The sequence below is a fragment of the Myotis lucifugus genome, unplaced genomic scaffold, assembly GCF_000147115.1.
Source record: "Myotis lucifugus unplaced genomic scaffold, Myoluc2.0 scaffold_20, whole genome shotgun sequence".
Taxonomy (NCBI): Eukaryota; Metazoa; Chordata; class Mammalia; order Chiroptera; family Vespertilionidae; genus Myotis; species Myotis lucifugus.
In genome coordinates this window covers 1,622,069-1,636,394 of record NW_005871068.1, presented here as the reverse complement: position 1 = coordinate 1,636,394, position 14,326 = coordinate 1,622,069, and the positions used below count along the sequence as shown (strand labels likewise).

At 37.8% G+C, this 14,326-nt stretch overlaps 1 protein-coding gene across 1 annotated transcript; it reads right to left on the bottom strand.

Annotated features, from left to right (window-relative positions):
* Positions 1-193: 193 nt before the first annotated feature.
* On the bottom strand, positions 194-2,116 carry DDX53 (DEAD-box helicase 53). The gene has a single exon (XM_006085669.1). The coding sequence runs from the start codon at positions 2,114-2,116 to the stop codon at positions 194-196; it is 1,923 nt and encodes a 640-aa protein (XP_006085731.1).
* Between the last annotated feature and the right edge of the window lie 12,210 nt (positions 2,117-14,326).

Below are 14,326 nucleotides of genomic sequence, written 5' to 3'. Positions count from 1 at the left end.
TCATTTTCAAAACACTTGGCTTTATTAAGGAGTTTACACACAATATAGAAAGCTTAGTGGTATTATTAAATAATCAGTTGTCTTCAAACTATCAGTATGTTTCCAATGCTTTTCAATAAATATCTTGAACACTGCATATCTTTAACTTATCTTGAATCTTCTGGTAGTCTGGCACAACTTTTCACTGCAGATCTTAATGAAAGTCCTTGGGTTTTTGTTGAAATAGTTTTGATTTGTTTCCTGTGTCTCTATTTTGTTCACCTAACTTGTATTTTTTGGCCATTGTTACAAGAGCTTCTGGGATACTTTGATTTGATCTTTCCAGAATTTTAATCAATTCAGGGGCAGTCTTCCAATCATTTTTAGTCATAAGGGTAATGGACGTGCCAGTCTTCCCTGCTCTTCCAGTACGCCCTACTCTGTGTACATATTCTTCAATGTTTCTTGGGAAATCGTAATTATACACATGTGTGATATCATCAACATCAAGACCTCGGGATGCTAAGTCAGTAGAAATCAGTATTTTCACATTTCCACTTTTAAAGTCATCTAATGCCTGCTCACGTTCACTCTGTTCTCTGTTTCCATGCAAGGATTGTACAGATAGGCCTTGGACGCTTAAATTGCTGGATAAGTCATCAGCAACAATTTTTCTACTGACAAACACAATGACTTTGTCTTTGGGTGACAGGCTGTGTAGGAATTCTTTTATAAGAGATCGTTTTTCTTCTTCTGTGGTAACAATTATATTTTGCTTCACTGTATTTACAGCAACTAGATCCAGGGTACCAACATAAACGATCATAGGCTCTTTCAAATAAGTTTGTGAAAGTCGACGAATGGTATCTGGCCAAGTTGCACTTGTCATAATCATTTGCCGATCTGGGCGCACATCTAATAAAATCTTCATTATCTGAGGTTGAAATCCCATATCTAGCATCTTATCAGCTTCATCTAAGACTAGGTAGGTTATGTTTCTAAGGTTGACAAAATTATTCATTTGCAGGTCATGCAGTCGCCCAGGAGTTGCAATAATGATGTCTATGTCTTTGGCAACGTCTTTTATTTGTTGTTGTCTATTTCCGCCACCGTATATACAAATACTTTTAAGATTTTTATATGCATACTTAGAACATTCATTTCCTACCTGGAGAGCTAATTCTCTAGTCGGTGTAAGGACTAGCATGCCGGGACCATTCCTCTGTTCTCTGGGTGTTGGTTGAGAATTGATGTGAATAAGCCCAGGCAATAAATAAGACAAAGTTTTGCCTGTTCCAGTTTGGGAGACTCCTACAAGATCTATCCCTTGTAGAACAATTGGCCACACCTGTGATTGAATTGGCATTGGCTTTTGAAACCCTGCTTTTTGAATGTTTTTCATTAATTCAGGATAATTCTGGAAAGCGTCCTCAAATTTAATAGTTGGGTTGGGGATAGACCGTTTTTCACCATCTTTCAAATCATCACAAACTATATTGAAATGTTCCTTCCTCCAAAGGTCTGCCTGCATTTGAGACAGAGAACTTGTTGCTCTGGATTCTATGTAAAAGTCTTTTTTAATTGGTGCTAAGTCTTCCCATCTTCTTGTTTCCCACTCTGTCACTCTTGCCCTAATTCGATCCCAGTCTATCAATGGTCGAACTTCTCTAACAGTGTTATCTGTGGTTAAGTCTCTTGCAACAGCTGGTTGGGTTGCAGCATTATTAACAGTGCATTCTGAATATTGGTAGTTGCTTCCTTGTCTTTCAACAATAGTCTCTATAATTGCTTTGGCCTTTGCTTGCATATCCTTGCTGCCAAAAATGTTTACGTCTGCTTCGGAATCACCCTGTACCGGTATGATCTGTATTTTCGTCTTTGTCGTACTCTGAATGTCTCTTATTTTTGATCCGCCATGACCAATCACTGCACCAATCAGACTGTTTTTTATCTTAAAAACAAGAGGAGGGCCTTGGGGGCCAGGAGCCCTAGGCTCCAGGTAGCTGGAGGAGCTGCCCAAGCCCTGGCCTCTGCCACCTCTGCCACCTCTGCCTCCCCTGCCATCTCTGTAGGCCCTGCCAGCCCTGGGATCCCTTAGGCTTGGCTCTGCCCACTTCTGCTTTGGGGACCAGGCCATTGCTACATGGTATAATTGGTACAGACTTATAGCCTACCTCCAGTTGGGAGATATGGCCTGAGGTCTCTTTCTCTTCAGGCTCAGTATAACTGGTAGATAGGTAGTTATATAGCCGTTACCTAGGGAAACATTTAACGTGATGTCACAGAGGGATGACCTGACCAATCACAGGCCTGGAACTAGGATGAGGTAAGCAGGTATCTCTGAAGCAAAATTTAAAGTGACACTCACTCTCAGAGGTTGAGCCTATAGGCCTTTACAGGACCTTGAGAGTGAGTGTTTCCGCAACACTGGTGTCATAGGTGCCTCCATTGCTCACTTCATGCTAATTTTAGCTCCGTTTGGGAGCAGATTTGAAGCAAGCCATGAACTTATCCACATAGTTGTGCTTTTAAAAAAATAAATCAATTATTTCCACAGGAGGAAAAATAGTGGATTTGTTTGTTTCCTTAGATCCTACTTCTTTTGCCAGTTACATGTTCATGGCATTTTCCTCTCTTCAGCAAAAGTTGAAGTTACACAGAATAGGTTTGATTCTCTTTGTATCCCTGTATATGTAAGGACCGCTGTCAAATCCCCTTAAGGTTTCTGTTCATCAGGGCTAAATTCCTAGTTTTCTAAAATATTTCTTGATATGTCATGGTTTCCAAGATGCACATCATCCTGTTCCTTCTCCTTTGGGAATGATTCATTGAGGAGCTTTTGTGATATGGCACATAGAACTACACAAATCAGCAGAAATGGCCTTAACTTTATACGTATTCATTAATGAGCATGACAGTTGTACTCATTCTACCTATGAAGCCAAGACACAAAGCCCCTCACTGGAACATGATGGGCATTTGAGTCCATTCTTCCTCATCCTGTACTTACATGAATGATTTTTTATTTCTTTATTTAACTAAAAGTAGGCTATATATTTATCATTTATAGTCACCGTATGGTCAATTGCAGCAGTCCAATAATATAACCTTAATGCTGATTCTCTCATTCATCCTAGTATCTTCTAGTTTTAAGTCTTTTGCCAGTTACATATTCATGTAATTTTTCTCTCTCCAGCAAAAGTTGCTGATTAAAATTTGAACCCAATCAGATATTGGGTAAAAGTCGGTGAAACACTGGGAAAAACCTTCTCCATGCCAGCATTTTTCTGGAAAAGTACTTTCTAAAGAAAGAATAGGTAGCTGGCCAAATATGTTGGTAAATATAACATCCTATATCTCTTATAGTCACAATGCATATTAGGTATCTCAGAAAACTCTGATAATTACAGGAATTGAGAAACTCAATTGGGCATTATTTACTCCAAAGTTTCCAAACGAATTTGCCAGTAGAACCTCTACTTGATATTTTAAACTTTTTGTGTGGAAGAATTTTAGACTTATGGAAAAGTTACCCAGATAGTACAAGGGGTTCCCATATTCTCTTGAATGAGTTTGTTTCCTCCAATCTTATCTCACACTACTATGGCACATTTGTCCAATATAAGAAGCACACACTGGTGTATTAAATTAACTAATCTCCAGACTTCATACCACCAGTTTTATGTTAATGTATTTTTCCTGTTTCAGGATCTAGTCTTGGACATCACATTGCCTTTAGTGGTCATGCATGATTTGTGACAGTTTTTCAGCCTTTCCTTATTTTTCATGGCCTTGTCAGTTTTGAGGAGTAATGGTCAGGTATTTTGTAGAATACCCTTCCAATTAGGTATGTCTGATGTAATTTCTCATGTAATTTCCCAATTTACACTTGGGTTGTGGTTTTATTTGGAGCAAGTTTTGAGCTTCTTATGCCTTGGCGCTGCTATCTATAGACTGACATAGTAATACCTCTCATACACACAGACACAAACTCACAGTTATACTACTTGGTTTATAGTAAGAACTCTTTAAGTCCCAATTGCCCATGTTATAGAAACAATAGTTATATAGAGACAATTATGGAGGTCTCCAAATGACTGTCTAAGAATTTCTCTGAGAGTTTCCTCTAGTCTACACCAAAATAAAAAGAATAAGGATAATAAAAGGTTTTTTTAAAAAATAAATGTATTCAACTTAAATTATTTTATTCTAACGTCGTGCTCTTCTATTTTTGTTAATATCCTTTTAAAAATGAAATGAGGATTTTAAATGGTTTTTAAAGATCTTTACTAGAACAGAAAAAGTAAAACTAATACCAGTAGCCAGATTAGGTTTTGAAATATTACTGGTAAGTGAAATCAAAGGCATTATAAGCACTCATCTAGCACATTAGTAATTGCATACAATTTAGATATTAATGATGATGGCAGGCAAGAAGGGCTAGAGTGAAGTCTGGGAGGCTGGAGAGTAGAGGCAAAGACCTATAAGGGATATAGGTTTTATCTGTCACTAGGAGGTCTGAAATTAGAGATAAGAGGATGTTGAAGTTTCAGGGTAAGAAACCAATGTGACCTTGGGAAACAGATGAAGACAGCCTGAAGGACTGGGATAAATGATGCAGGTTATAGAGAGAAGGGGAACTGGAGAAAGATAGTTTAGGTCAGAGGAAAGGAAAAGGGAACTGTCAGGAACCATAAAGACAATCAAAGAAATTGCATTTAAATTTGCCAAAGAAATGGAGTGAATTTAGAGTGAAGAAGTCAAATGACACTGTTGGTATTAATTAAGGAAGCAGGTCCATAGGAAGAAAGCAGGATGCAGTGAGGTATAGGATGGGGGCTGTGTTTGTGGTATTTTAAGTACATTAGACTCAGAGATTTGAACACCATGGCAGTGGTAATTCAGAGAAAGTAACAGCTAGGAAGAGAAGGGAGCCAAGTAGCAACGAACATTTTCTTAGTCCTACTATATACACAAGAATACATTCAAAACGAATAAAAGACTTAAATATAAGTCGCAAAACCATAAAAACCCTAGAAGAAACCATAGGCAGTATAATCTCAGATATATCTTGGAGCAATATTTTTGCTGATATGTCTCCTAGGGCAAGAGCAACAAAGGAAAAAAGAAACAAATGGTACTGTATCAAACTAAAAAGCTTCTGCACAACAAAGGAAACCATCAACAAAATGAAAAGGGAACCCACTGAATAGGAGAACGTATTTGCCAATGAGGCATCTGATAAGGGGTTAATTTCCAAAATATGTAAAGGACTTACACAACTCAACACCAGGAAGATAAACAATACACTTAAAAATGGCCAAAGGACCTGAATAGACCAAAAAGAGAATATGAAAGATATTCAACATCACTAATCATCAGAAAGATTCCAATTAAAACCATAATGAGGTACCACTGCACACCTGTCAGAATGGCTACCATCAATAAATCATCAAACAATACGTACTGGCAAGGATTTGGAGAAAAGGCAACCCTTGTGCACTGTTGGTGGGAATGCAGACCGGTGCAGCCACTGTGGAAAATAGTATGGAGTTTCCTTAAAAAATTAAAAATGGAACTGCCTTTTGACCCAGTGATCCCAATTCTGGGAATATATTTTAAGAATTCTGAAACACCAATCAGAAAGAATATATGCAGCACTATGTTCATTGCAATGTTATTTACAATAACCAAGATCTGAAAACAGTCCAAGTGCCCATCAGTGGATGAGTGGATAAAAAATCTGTGGTACATTTACACAATGGAATACTATGTAGCTGTATAAAAGAAGGAACTCTTACCCTTTGGGACAGCATCGATGGACTTGGAGTTTATTATGCTAAGCAAAATAAGCCAGACACAGAAAGACAAATAGGATATGATCTCACTTATATGTGGAATCTAATAAACAATGTAAACTGACAAACAAAATCGAACCAGAGGCATGGATATATGGAACAGACTGACAGAGGTCAGAGGGGAGTGCAAAGGGAGGAGTGGGTGAAAAAAGTGGAAGAGATTAGCCAAAGAACATATGCAGATGCATAGCCCATGGACACAGACAACAGTGTGGTGATGGCCAGAGGGGGATGGGTGGAGGTGGGTAAAGGTGGGACATCTGTAATATTTTTAACAATAAATTTAAAAAATACATACATTTAAAATGCAATTATCAAATTATTTCATTTATGTATCTCATTTAATCATCACAGCAACTCCATGTATTTTTCTTCTTCATGTGAGAACACTGAAACTCATAGATGTTACATAATATATCCAAGTTCATGCAAAGCTATCCTCCTATATATTAAAACCTTAATATGCAAATTGACCGAACAGCTGAACGACCAGTCACTAGGACATGCACTGACCACCAGGGGGCAGACACTCAGTGCAGGAGCTGCCCCCTGGTGGTCAGTGCGCTCCCACAGAGGGCGTGCCGCTCAGCCAGAAGCTGGGCTCACGGCTGGTGAGGGCAGTGGCGGTGGCAGGAGCCTGTCCCACCTCCGCTGCAGGTGGGCAGTAAGGAGTGAGGGGTCCTGGACTGCAAGAGCCCCGGGCTGTGAGAGGGATGTCTGACTGCCAGCTTAGGGCCTAAGCCAGCAGGTGGACATCCCCCAAGGGGTCCTGGACTGCGAGAGGGCGCAGGCCGGGCTGAGGGATGCCCCCCTCCCTCTAGAGCTAGTGGTAAATAAGTAAGCTGAATTTATACACAAGTCTAATCAATCAGCTCCCTGGCCTTTCCCACTCCTCTCCACTCCTGTTTATAGAGGAAAACATGATGGATTTGGTGTCTGATTATAGAGATGGAATTAAAGAAGTGTTAAATCAGAGATAACTTAAGTTTATGAATTAGAGAGTCATTGAAACAAAGAATCTTGGAGCCATTTTACAAAAAAAATTGGACTGGAAGTCATTGAGAAGGCAAGAAGTGTTTGGTTTCAGACATTTCCAGGTTGTGGTGTGGTGCCAATGGAAATGTTAAGTAAGACTGGAGATTTTGGACTATAGTTCAGATGAGGAGATAAGGAGTAGAGATATGAACATAATCAGCATAGAAGCTGTAGTTGAAACTGAGAATGGATATTCTTTCCAAGAAGTAGAATACCAAAAGACAGGTTGAAGAATACCTTACAGGATTAGTAAATTCATATTATTAGATAGTGAGAAGAGAAGGACAGGGAACCAAGTGAAGAAACAAGACATATTTAATAGAATCAGAAGAAAGTGTTCTAATATGAAATAAGGGTAAAGAACATGTTGAGAAGGCCTGGTAAGTAGAATACTGAATTTGAAGAAGGAAATCACCAATGACTTTCAGGAGGGCCTTTTTTTGTTGAATAACAGAGGAACACATATTACAAGGGAAGCAATTGGGATGAGACAACTGAATCACTGGGGAACTTTGTATAATGGGGACAGAACTTTACATCTTGTACCAAAAGCTGAAAGGCACTGTCTTAATTTTTAAACAAGGCTTCTAGTAAATCAGGATTTCATGGCCAAGTTACTAGGATTGTTCTGTGAAGGAGCCAATGGATTTCAAGATTAATTATCATGAATATTGGAAGAAAATGAACTCTAATAGTCTTTCAAAATATGTGGATGGAAAAAAAAAACCCAAAATATGTGGGAGGATAGGATTAGGAAGAGAATCACAAGGAAACAAGAACCATTCATTAATAGTTTCAGAAAAGGAAAGTCTTTCTAGAAGGAGGGGGAGGGAGTACTGGGAGTTCTTTCAAGGAGATTACAGTGCTATTTTTAGCTACCCATTAAACCTTTCTCTATCAAATTTAGTTTATTCTTCACAGAGTGGGAGATGCATTATTTAGGTATATGAAGAAGTAAAGCTATTGAAGTAATTAATTCTCCTTTCAGCACAAATAGTAAAAAAATATTGTGAGCTGATTAGCACCTGCAATAAGCTCCTTTGGAGAAATTCTTGCTTACCAGCTACTTCCTATGGAAATTTTAACATATTGGCATTTATTTAAAAATAATAACCTTCAATTATCCCGTGGCTCTATTTTGAGGCATTTGAAGGGCTTTTCAGGACTATTTCATTTCTGATAGGTATGATGTAGGTAAGTGGAAAGAACAACGGTATTATCTACATCATTTGCATTATATACAGAAGCCAAACAATAATCCTTAGAATCATGGGATTATAGAGATGGAAAGGACAGACTGGAGAGCATCTATTCTTAACCCTCTCATTTGCAAGTGAGAAATCTAAGGTCTACAGAAGCTCTGTTCAATAGAAGCATGATGCAATTTTAAATTCTCAGTGGACACATTTCTTTTTTTTTAAGTGAAAAGAGAAAGAACTCATGGACACAGACAAATGCGTGGTGATTTTGGAGGTGAGTAGTGAGTAGAGGTGGAAGAGGGTATAGTGGAGATAAATAGTGATGGAAAAATAAAATAAAGAAAATAATAATTATTATTTAAAAGAAGTGAAAAGAGGAGATTTCTAATTCTGGACAAGATGGTGTAGGCAAATTTCCCCATATTCCTCCTGCTTATTTATTCTATATCTAAAGCAAACAAGGAGACTGTAAAATCTGCAGAGAAGGCAGACCAGCGAAGGACTTTGGAACTTGAGGAATGACAAAATGGTGAGGTATCTGGGTTTCCTTTTTTGCCTCCCTTACATTATCCAGGATTGGGTGCTGGAGAAGCTTACAACTCAGAAGTACCCACAGGCATGGCCAAAAGCAAAGCCCTAATAAAAACCTGTTCTTTTTGTTGTTGTTGTTGTTAATATCTTACTGTGCCCAAGTTGGAAATTAAACTTTATCATAGGTATGTATGTATAGGGAAGAAACATAGTATATATAGTGTTCGGCACTATCTGTGGTTTCAGGCATTCAAGGAGGGGGGTGTGTATCTTGGAATGTATATCCCACAGAGAAGGAGCACTACTGTATATCTAAGATCCATTTTGAGTTAATTTTTGTATCCTCTGTAGGGTGGATGTCCAAATTCATTCTTCACTTGATCTTAGCCAAAAGGCCGAGAAGCGATCAAATTCATTCTTTAGCATGAAGATATCCAGTTGTCTCAGCACCATTTGTTGGGAAGATGTACCAGCAAGAAATGGGTTGTGAAAATTGTAGTCTCCAAGGAGGGCTTACTTCTTAGTACCACTTCAAATGTGGCCATGGAAGATAGAGAACAAGGAAGAGCCTTCCACAGTGTGGAGTCACGGGCCACAGAAATTTATGATAAAGCGTATTCATCCTTTTTAAAATATATATATTTTATTGATTTTTTACAGAGAGGAAGGGAGAGGGATAGAGAGTTAGAAACATCAAAGAGAGAGAAACATTGATCAGCTGCCTCCTGCACACCCCCTACTGGGGATGTGCCCGCAACCAAGGTACATGCCCCCGACTGGAATCGAACATGGGACCTTTCAGTCCGCAGGCCGACGATCCGTCCATTGAGCCAAACCAGTTAGGGCAAAGGTATTCATCCTTTAGAGCAGAACTAGGATATAATGAAAACCTGTTATTTTAAGCCATAGGCTAGGAAAGGATCAGCCTTGCACGAAAGAAAACTTGTTGATAATAACTGCCCTACTCACACATTACAGAAAACAAACAGACAAACAAACAAACAAAATCCAGTGCACCTCTCCTGGCCCTATCAGCAAAAGCCAAATGTGGAGCCTATATTTCCACTCTCATCCGTTGGTAATGAGATATCTCTATCTCGCCCCACTGGGGTGGTGTCCAAGGAGCCCAAGTCTCTAAGAATCTATTTTCAACATTACCCAGAGGTAATGAGGTGCCCTCTCCACATCCCCTCTATCAAGTCAGTAGCAACCATAAGGGGAGTCTGGACTTCTGTCCTCACCTAACAGTAACGAGGCATACCTTACTTCTCCACAGTGTATGTTAGGTTTGAATGGGGAGCTTGGACTTCCACACTTGCCTGGCAGTAATGAGGCAGGGCCTGACTTTCCACAATACATAGGGTCAGTGGAGACCTGAAATAGATTTAAATAATATTCAAAGTCCATAATATAAAAAATATCTAAGACAGATTGAAAATCACTCATCATACCAAGATTCAGGAATAATGAGAAAAAAATTAATAGGTTACAACACTGATAAAAAACAGATAGTGGAGTTATCTGAAAAGGATTTAAAGGCAAGGATTGTAAAAAAAAGGTATCAGTGATCAATTATGCACATACTAGAAACAAATGAGACAGAAAGTGTTAGCAAGAAGTAGAAGATATAAAGTAGAACCAAGTAGAAATTTTAGAACTGAGAAATATAATAAAATAATCTCCCTGCATGGGCTCAGTGAAAGAATGGAGATGAGAGAGGAATGAAGCAGTGAACTTGAAGATGGGACATTAGAAATTAACAAATATTAACAACAGAGAGAAAATAGACTAAAAAATATAACAGCCTGCGGGATCTGTAGATAATAATAAAAACTCTAATATTCATGTCATTAGGGTTCCAAAAGAGGAGAAAGAAGATGAATATGAACAAACATTCAAAATAAGGACTGAAAATTTCCCAAATTCATGAGAGGTGTAAGCCTACAGCTTCAAGAAAATTAGTAAACCCCAAACACAATAAACCGAAATAAATCCATGCCAAGACATATCATAATCAAACTTCTGTATTATGAAGACAATGAAAAACACTTGAAAGCAAATAGAGAAAAATTACACATTACGTATAGGAGAATGCCAGTTCAAATTTTAGCAGATTTCTCATGAGAAATCATGGATGCCAGAAGGAAGTAGCATAATATTTTTCAAATGCTGCATAAAAAATATGATCAACCAGAATTCCGTATCCTGAGAAAATACCCTCAGAAATGAAGATAAGATCAAGATATTGTCAAATGAAGGAAAATGAGAATTTATTGCTAGCAGACCTAACCTAAAACAATGACTCAAGAATATTCTATAAATAGAAAGGGAATGAAAAAAGAAGGAACTTTGCAATATCAGAAAGGAGGAAAGAAAACAATAAGCAAAATATGGGTAAATATAACAGAGTATCCTTCTCTTCTTGACTTTTCTAAATTGTGTTTGACAATTGAAGCAAAATTATAACAATGTCTGATCTGGTTTTAAATAGTGAGAGGTAATAGTTAAAACAATTATAATTGGGGAAGGGAAAAGGGACATAAAAAGGTAAAGTATCTGTATTTCATCAAACTGTATAATAATGATACCAGTAGACTATGATAAGTTATGGATATATAATGTGATGCCTGGAGCAACCACTAAAAAGCCATATAAATAATGCACTCAAAAGCACTATAGGTAAATTAAAATGAATTCTAAAAAAAATTTAACTAATCCACAGGAAAAAAGCATGCTCAAAATTATCAGTTTTAAGCATAATGAAAATACCTCACAATGAGATACTATTTCATATCAACTAGGATGGCTATAATAAAAAAGGTAGACAATAAGTGCTGGTGAGGGTATGACAGAGAAATTTAAATTATTGTACATTGTTGGTAGGACTATATTATTAGTGCAGTCCCTTGGAAAACATTTTGACAGATTTTCAAAAGGTTAAACGTAAAGTTACTATAGAAGTAAATAAGTAAATAAAGTTACCATATGACTTAGCAATTCCATTCTTAGGAACATACCCAAGAGAAATAAAAATGTATTCACACAAAGACTTGTACATAGAGGTAAACAACAGCAGTAACAATAGTAGTCCAAAAGTGAAAATAACCTAAATTTCCATCAATTGATGAATGGATAAATAAAATGTGTTATATCCATGAAATGGACTGTGATTCAGCAATAGAAAGGAATGAAGTATTCATAAATGCTATAACATAGATCATCCTTGAACACATCATATGAAGTTAAAGAAGCCAATCACAAAAGACCACTATTTTATTATTCCATGTATATGAAATGTCCAAAATAGGCAAATATACACAGAGAAAGTAGATGAGTGGTTTCCTAGGGCTGAGGATGGGAGTGGGAAGTGAAGCAGACTTGGGAATAAAGTGGGAGGAGTAATGGGTAGTGACAGGTATAGAGTTTCTTTTTGGGTGAATGTTCTTAAATTAGATGGTGGTGATTGTTTCAAAACTGTAAATATACTAAAAACCATTGACTTGTTCCCTTTAAATGCATTAACTGCATGGTATGTGAATTATTTCTCAATCAATTGTAAAAATAAATAATACATGGAACTCTATGACTCTTAAGTTTCCAAGTACTTTGCCTCCTTACATGGTATTTAATTTCATCACCCAATTTCCCCCTCTAAAAGCAACACAGTTTACAAATGAGAAAACCAAGGCACAAATATTTTGTTATTTTTTCCAAGGTCACACAGCTAACTCTTGAGTTCCATGAAGCAAACTCAAACAGATTTCCTGACTACACTCAAGGGCGATTAACAATAGGCTTGGGAAACATGAGGAAGGTAAGAAACGGAAACCATTCCCAATAAACATATTCAGTGGTGATAATCTGGGATAAAAAAGGCAATCCGGTGCGACAGAAGTTTGTAATGCCTTCCTTGGGGGCTCTGACACTGCTTGTAGTTGATAAAACTATTCAAATGGAGGATTTGGGGCAAGGGCTTATGTTCAGTTCTTTGCAGTGTGCATTACTACTGAGGGAGATAGCAGGTGACTTAAGTCTTTAGTAAGAATCGTTGTAGGGAAAGAGAAACACAAATAACAGTGTTAACAACTCCCAAAGCTTCTCTTGGGGAGTTTATTGATATTCCTAAATGATAGGAGTAGAAAATTGATGGGAGAGAGGCAACCGTCTTTAAGGGTGGATTAATTTGGCAACTTGTTTTTTGGTCAGTCTCATTATAGCACTTGACAGGAAAATAGATGAATTTGATGGCATTCACTCTTTTCAATGTAGCCATTACTTCAGAAATATTATTGCTTTTGATTTTTCATTTTTTGCTGAAATGGTGTTTGATTTAGTTTTGTTCTCATTATGGAGTCTGTCTCAATTTGCTGAAAAAGATTGCAACCCCAGTGAAGTCTGGCAGAAAATGAATTAATGTGTATGTGGCTATTTAAAGATCACTCAAGGAGATCATCAAGTGGTATTCTCTACACTGTCTGACTTTGATATGAATATTCTCTTCTTGGAATGGCACAGGTTTCATGGATGGTAGCCACGAGTTAAAAACCTAGGAAAAATTTTGAGGCTTGCATGTCCTAGCTCAGACAGATTGAGGTCCTCAGGGATGGGCCAGTGGGGAGGGGGAGCAGGTGAGAGAAAGGGAGATGGAGGTGAGGGAAACTGGCTTGGGTATGGAGGATGACTCCAAAAGACAGCCAGCCTTTCTGATGTGCAGAGTCTAAAGAGATGTTTATCTTAGACAAGGTCTAGTTTCATGGTAGATAACGATATTCTAATCCTATAGCTGTAATTCGCACAGCTGTGAGTACAAAATGTTTGGTATGAGAGGCTATTGTGGTTCCAGACGACTTGGCAGTCAGAGTCAGGGAGTCTTTGGGATTATTCAACTCTCAGGAACAAGTAATTGGTGAGGTGTCAGGAACCCACCCAAGAAGGGTATGATTCAGGGTAGGATTTTGTTGCCAATGTAACATTGGAGAGTTGGACGGAAGGGAACAATATGGGAACTTGTTGTATAGACTGTTTCAATGTGAGGCGGAGCTTATGTGAGGTAGAGCCCATATGCTACACTTGATATTATGTCAATGAGAGCAACACTGATTCCCGCCCATTGGATAGTGGGCCAATGTTACTAATAAATGTCATGCCATGATCAGGCCTTGTGGAGGAGCCAGCTTTTAGCGAGTGCAGGTGGGAGTGTCTGGCAAAGACAGAGGTGGACACCCACTCACAGATGGGGCCAGCAATCATCACTGTTTTGTAACAGAACACATGCAATAAGGTGCACTAGAGTCTAATGATTATGAACAGAGACTGTATTATATAGGTTGAAAGTTGAATTTCAACATTTCTACTTATTATTTGTATAACATTGGGTAAGTTACCTAACTGCTCTGTGCCTCAGTTTCGTTTGTTGTAAAATGCAGTTAAAATTATATTTATCTCCTGAGGTGGTTGTGAGGATAAAAGGAGACAATTCATATCAAGCACACATAATAACATGTTAGTAAATTAAGCTATTTTTACTGCTCCTATTATTAAATTGTCCCTTCCAACTCTGGTCACTGATTTTTTTATCCTCATCTGAGGATATGTTTTTTTAATTGATTTTAGAGGGAGAGGAAAGGAGAGAGAGAGAGAGATAGAGAGAAAGAGAGAGAAGAGAGAGAGAGAGAAGAGAAAGAAGAATAAGAATAAGAATAAGAATAAGAATAAGAAGAAGAA

Excerpts from the sequence above, each read along its gene's own strand:
- DDX53 (XM_006085669.1), bottom strand. The coding sequence starts at position 2,116 with ATGGCCTGGTCCCCAAAGCAGAAGTGGGCAGAGCCAAGCCTAAGGGAT.